The sequence below is a fragment of the Mercurialis annua genome, linkage group LG7 (genome assembly GCF_937616625.2).
Source record: "Mercurialis annua linkage group LG7, ddMerAnnu1.2, whole genome shotgun sequence".
In the NCBI taxonomy this organism is placed as follows: domain Eukaryota; kingdom Viridiplantae; phylum Streptophyta; class Magnoliopsida; order Malpighiales; family Euphorbiaceae; genus Mercurialis; species Mercurialis annua.
The window spans coordinates 36,523,801-36,530,258 of NC_065576.1; the positions used below are offsets into that span (position 1 = coordinate 36,523,801).

Genomic DNA, 6,458 nt, shown 5'->3' on the forward strand with positions numbered 1-6,458 from the left:
GCCACGTGGCATGTCACGTCAGCAAAAACGCCACTAAAAATGTGCCCGTGTTATTTTTGAAAAGAAATGAAAGGTAGTGCCCTGAATTGCCACATTTTAAAAGTCGTGTTATTTTTGCAATTTCGTGTAAAGGTGGTGATTTTATATGTAATTAACCCTTTAATCAATTATTAGTTTAGAATTGCTTAGCTAGTAAATGTTAAGTCTAATTTAAAATCAAAATCTCTTAACCGTTAAACAAATTATAAGCAGCTTAAACTAGTGTCTAAAGTCTTGCTTTTCCCATGGATTGATAACCCAGAATTCACAGTCCAATTAATCAGATTACTATCCTTTAGAGTTTGCTTAAACCATCAAGAAACCATTAGGCTCAACATTTGTTGCCAAATCATTAAAATCTCTAATTAAAACTCATGGCATATGAGATTTTGATTTGAAATTCTGAATTAACTCCCACGACGCCTTCTTACGAGCTCTTTTAACAAACCCATAAATCCAGTTAACCGCCAATTTGAAACACCATTCATGCTAATCTCTACATCAATAAATCTACTACTGAAACTAATCAATCTAACATGCCGTTAAACAATTTAAAGAAAACCCATTGTCGCTTTATGCCCTAAGGCATTAATAATGCTAAAATTTGCGACGGATAAGGCCAATTTAGCGATGGATATGTCCGTCGCTAAATGGCCCTCCTCTGTCTCAAATAGTGGGCCATTTAGCGACGAACAAAATCCGTCACTAAATTGGACTCATACGTCGCAAAAGAGTCTCCATTTGAGTCTCTTTGGAGACTCTTTTGCGACGAATTTGGCAAATATAGTAACAAATATATTCGGAGCTAAATTTTCCACGGATCGCAAAACACGTCGAAACGCGTTTTGCGACCAAAAAAATTGCAATGGACAACGTCCGTCGCAATTCTTTAGCGACGGAATAATCTGTCACTAAGTTCTGTTTTCTAATATTGAAATGAGATATAGAAGATAATTTCCCTAGTTTTTTTTAGTGGATAGGCATGATTGCAAAGGAAAAATGCAACTCAAGCTAAAAGAGACGTTTTAGACAGTGAGACAAAATAGAAAAAATTGACAGATTTTGACTTTTTGACCATTTCGTCTTTAATTAATTAAAAATTGGTTTGATGATATTAAAAAGTTAAATCTTTATATAACTTTTTGAAAAATTAGTCCGGACCTTTGAAAAGTGGTAAATTTATTCCAAATTTGACCAATTCGTTTCAAAATCAATTTGATAAATTGATTTATCGGAATCATGTGACATCGCAAGACAATTATTTTTTTTATCAATTACTTTAAAAATTAACATATTCAATATCTATTTTATTTATAATTAAATTAATTTTGAAAAAGGGATAGATGTACAACGAATTCAGATAGATTTATAGGAAAATTACAAAAAGAAAACAATAAAGGGAAAAAAACTACAAAAATACCTACTTTCCAAAAAAAATTATATTTAATACCTAAAAAGTAATACAAAAATACGAAATAGATTTTTACTTTTTACAAACTGTATTTTTATGGGTTAATTACATATAAAATCACCACCTTCACACGAATTTTCAAAAATAACACGACCTTTAAAACGTGTCAATTCAGGGCATCACCTTTCATTTCTTTTCAAAAACAATATGGGCACGTTTTTTGATAAAATTTTGCTGACTTGGACACCCAATGAGAGTGCCACGTGTCACGCCACGTCAGCAAAAATGCCACTAAAAATGTGCCCGTGTTATTTTTGAAAAGAAATGAAAGGTGGTGGCCTGAATTGCCACGTTTTAAAGGTCATGTTATTTTTGTAATTTCGTATAAAGGTGGTGATTTTATATGTAATTAACCCTATTTTTATATAGTAAAAGAATACATAAATTATTTTTATATAGTAAAAGAATACATAAATTATGTAAAGTTTTTTAACTTTTAGAAAAAAAAATTAATTTTTTTTACTATAATTACGTATTATTATAAATTTAGTGATTTTTTAGAGTAGTTTTGTAGCTATCCCTAGATTTATTATTTTTGAAATGTTTGAATATAGTAATAAAAAATTGAACAGGTTTGGCTTTTAGAACTATGGTTAATATCAAAAAAAATCACGAACTTTACACGTTTTTTTATTTTAATCACGCGGTTTAAATTTTCTCATTTTCATACACGAACTACCATATTTTTTTAAATTCATGCACGGTGCTGAGTTGGCACTCATTTATTGGTGTAAAATGACCTACACCTCAGCGAATTACAACAATGTAGCCGTGACACCTCAGCACCGTGCATGAATTTGAGAAAAAGTGGTAGTTCGTGCATGAAAATGACAAAATTTAGACTGCGTGATTAAAATGAAAAAACGTGTAAAGTTCGTGAATTTTTATGACATTAACCCTTAGAATTATTATAGGCCTACTTTTATTAGATAACGGTAAGTAATAATTTTTGGATAGTACAAAAAATAGGAAATTCATCTCAACATGTTCCGAATAATGTACACATATTAGTAAGTGATAACATGTGAGGTAACATGGCAAGTCTTTTACATGACTCTTATACCAAAAAAATGAAATATCAACACAAATCTAACTTGTTCCTACAAAATATATATATGGGGTATGGGTAAAAAATATTCATACCCTACTTTCTTATCGCTTGCCTTAAACAAAACCAAAATTGTGAACACTCCTCTAAGAGTACTTTCCTCTACATGTAACTCGTCTGATACCAAAACCCCTAGCTAACTTTTTTTTTTTTTTTGAACTTGTCAATAAGCACAAAATAGATAAAGATGGATGAGGATGGAAGTAACACTTGAAGTTTAAGATAATAGAGAGTTTGGACTCATGCATGGTGCATCATACACCAATTAATTTGCAAAGTACAATAACCTATTCACCATAAGCAAATATGGGTTATAATTAGTAAATCAATAGCGGAATCGGAAAGAGAAGGATAAAAGGGTATGAAAACACATGGTTAGAGAAAAAAAAAGAGAAATGAAGAATAATAGAAAAAATTAAAAAACATTTGCAGATAATGTTGATAGACAGTGACGAAACCAGAATTTTTTTCAGACTGAATTAAACTCTATTTGATTATTTAGTCCACCTCTAATTTTTCGACAGTATAAGTTTAACCCTCCTCTAGTTCTGATTTCACTTAAATTTTACATCATTGTTTTCGAAATATTTTGATAATTTCCAATAGTAGCCTGAACTATAAGTGGTTTCGCCCCTGATGGTAGATGAAGGAGGCGACCGCGCATTTGCCCCATATTCTGATCATTATTTATAACCTAAGTTGAAATTAAGAAAATTTAGTTGAAACCTATATATAATGGGACTTGGCAATTGTATATATCTACTTAAATGAAAAAAAAAAGTTACATTTCAAGGAAAACAGAATAACTATATTTACTTTATAATCTTCGAGCAAAAATACACATATTTTGATGAACCATTAAACATTAATTAATAATCTATATTAAGATTAAATTAAGATTAATGATAAGCCTTCTTCCCCTTGGAAACATGGTGCAACCATCCAAACCCTTTCAATGCCTTAGAAATCTTAACAAGATTAGGCTTTCCCATCCCCAAATTCATCTTCCTAGTTGAGAATTTAAGAGCCTGCAAACAACATAATTGCCCATTACTCGGCTCATCGTCATCATCTTCTTCATCATCATCATCACAATACTCAATACTTCCTTTCTTAGACTTACTTTTTCTCTGCACTTTAATGGCATCACTCTCATATGTCTCCCAAAGCATATCCATACCTTCACTTCCATCACCATTATGTCTCTCCTCAAAAAGTTTGCACGCCAATGTCCTTCTCCACTCTTTCTCCTTCCTCATTGATCCAAAACTTCCGAGATTCGGCGAATTCTCATGGCTACTCCATGAATTTGAGTCCATTCTTGCCTTGGATCCGCTTCTAATGTATTCTTCTTCTTTATGTTCTGTCTCAACTTTATCGAAATCGCTGCTTATTACTGACTTTTCTTCTTCTTCTTCTTCAACTTTTTCGCTCGCGAATTCTTTTGTTTCCTCCTTTTGATGCAAATATACTCCTAACGTCTTTACTTCCGCAACCATCTGAGTACTTTCCGGCATTGTAATGGCAACCGAGTTTTCATTGCTTGAACCTTTGCTAACACGCGCTTGATCTTGATCGTCTGTGGAACTGTTTTCGGTACCTTCTTGCGCAAGAAACTGAACCGGGGTTTCTCCAATATCATAATCTGATGCCTCGAACACAATCTTATACGCTTCCAACTCCGTGGCATTCACATCTTCAACTACTTTGGAGCTCAACCTGTCTACAAGAGCTTGGTACAACGTTCCGAGATTAGATTCGGAGAGTTGATTAGGAGAAACAGTGAGGAAAAGCAGGAGTGAGAGAAGGGTGGTAACGAAAAGAGGGGAGAGATAAGAGAGGAGCTTGAAGAGGTAAGGGAAGAAGAAGATGAAGTAGAAGAGATAAAGAGGGTGAGACAAAATGAAAGAACAGAATAAGAGTAAGTCAGAGAGTAAAAGACTTGAGAACTGAATTTTCTTTGAAGAAATAGAAAATTCAGACATGTTTTTGAGAGAATTTTCTAAGGTGGTCGTGATGGAATGTGGAAATTGTTGGGAGAAAACAAAGAGATTTGTGTGTTCTGGTTCTGGTTTTAACAAATGGAAGAACAAAATAATGAGATTGAAGTAAGAGTGGCGTGATTAAAGGACAAAAATAATAGAATGTTATGAGAAGTGAGAGAGTGGTAGTGATAACTAGTGACTAACATTGACAAGGGAAAAATAAAGTAACTTTGGAAACTTTGCTCTGTTTCTCTATATAACCACCACCAACTTTATTCCTCTTTTTTTTCTTCCATGTTTTTTGTCGGGTTCTGTTTCCGTAAACGGAGACTCGTCTGCAACTCCAAAACTTTATATTTATAATATGTAATTATAAATAATATATCATTTTATTACTTTACAGTTTTTCATTTAAGTATTTTTATACGAGATCATGAAATGTCCTCGATGGAGTTCAAATGTGGGACGACGCTTTCAAACCATCTACATGCCAAATAGTTCCCTTGCGGAAGGTAAAGTTTTAGCTCCAAGTATCATATGTATAAGAATCTTTTTATGTATCATATATTTGTGGTTATAAAATAATAAAATTAGGCAATTAAGAATGTGGGGAGTCCTTGACGTGAGGATGATTGTCAAATTTTTTATTCATTCTCAACATTTAATAGAGTAAAATAGAATAACATGTCCATACCATATACAACAGAACTATAATGGCAATATAGAATACATGAGATCAAGATTCTATAGAAATTGTCTTACATGAAGATTTGTACACTTTTTAGTAGTTGATCAAGCTAGATTAAAGTCATCTTTTAATGCCAGCTCAATTGTTTTGCAAGAAATGTTTGTGGTCATCAACATCAATATCTGTAATAATCTTGAGCTTAAAAACTAATTAAATTCTAATCTTAAAGTAAGTAGTAGTTTAGTTTGTACAGAGTCTGACTGGTAATCCATCAATTTGATAATTATTTCCTTGAACTCGCTAGTAATCAATTACATTGATTGCCACTGTAATCAGTTGTGCACCAACAATGGATTGATGCAGTAGGTACTGTAGTTGATGCATTGAAGAGATAATCTAATTTGCAAGCAAAATGAGTAAATTGGCATTGAAAAAAATGGAGAAACAAAAAGAGCATAAGAATATAGGTGAGAAAGAAGATGATTGAGGAGGTTGCACATGGGAAGCCACTCATGGCTACTCAAGTACATGCCTTGCATGCACCTTTTCATCTCATGTTGGACCCATGTGTCCTCCTACACTTTTGGTTCTCTTCTGTGTATACATTTTTCATGGAGCTTTTGTTATCTATGTGTCCATGTTTGACCAGTAAGGTCTTCTATTGTATGCATTCACGTTACGCCTATTCTCGTATTAGAATGAAAATGGGAGAAATTGTTCGTTTCTCGACGTTTAGATGAGAAGGGTACTTATAAAATTTCAAATAAACTGAAGAAAATATCACTCCACAACCATGAGTTGGGATTATAGAAAGAAAACCACATTCAATACATGCTAGGATTCAAATGCAATCATGCTCCAAGGGACCCGGCTATTGACAATTGTAATATGTGCCCCAACCCTAATAACTACTTTACCAATTATCATTACTTCTTTCCTAAAGAAGGCACCTTTCGGGTCAACCAGCAGACATAAAAGATACCCTATTCTATAATCCTTTAATTTAATCACCATTATTTGAAGGAGGTGATGGTAAAGGTAAAAATTGTATTCAATACATGCTATATCCAATTTCTGCAACTTAAAAGGAACATACAGCACCCGAACACTTTCATGGCCAAAAAATTAACATATTCCTAGTAATCAAACTATTCAGCATAACACGAG

The 6,458-nt window shown here is 33.0% G+C and overlaps 1 protein-coding gene across 1 annotated transcript; it reads right to left on the reverse strand.

Moving 5' to 3' along the window:
* Nucleotides 1–3,404: 3,404 nt before the first annotated feature.
* LOC126654671 (uncharacterized) lies at nucleotides 3,405–4,829 on the reverse strand. The gene has a single exon (XM_050348608.2). It carries the CDS (start codon nucleotides 4,601–4,603, stop codon nucleotides 3,518–3,520), a length of 1,086 nt encoding a protein of 361 aa, XP_050204565.1. The 5' UTR covers nucleotides 4,604–4,829; the 3' UTR covers nucleotides 3,405–3,517.
* Between the last annotated feature and the right edge of the window lie 1,629 nt (nucleotides 4,830–6,458).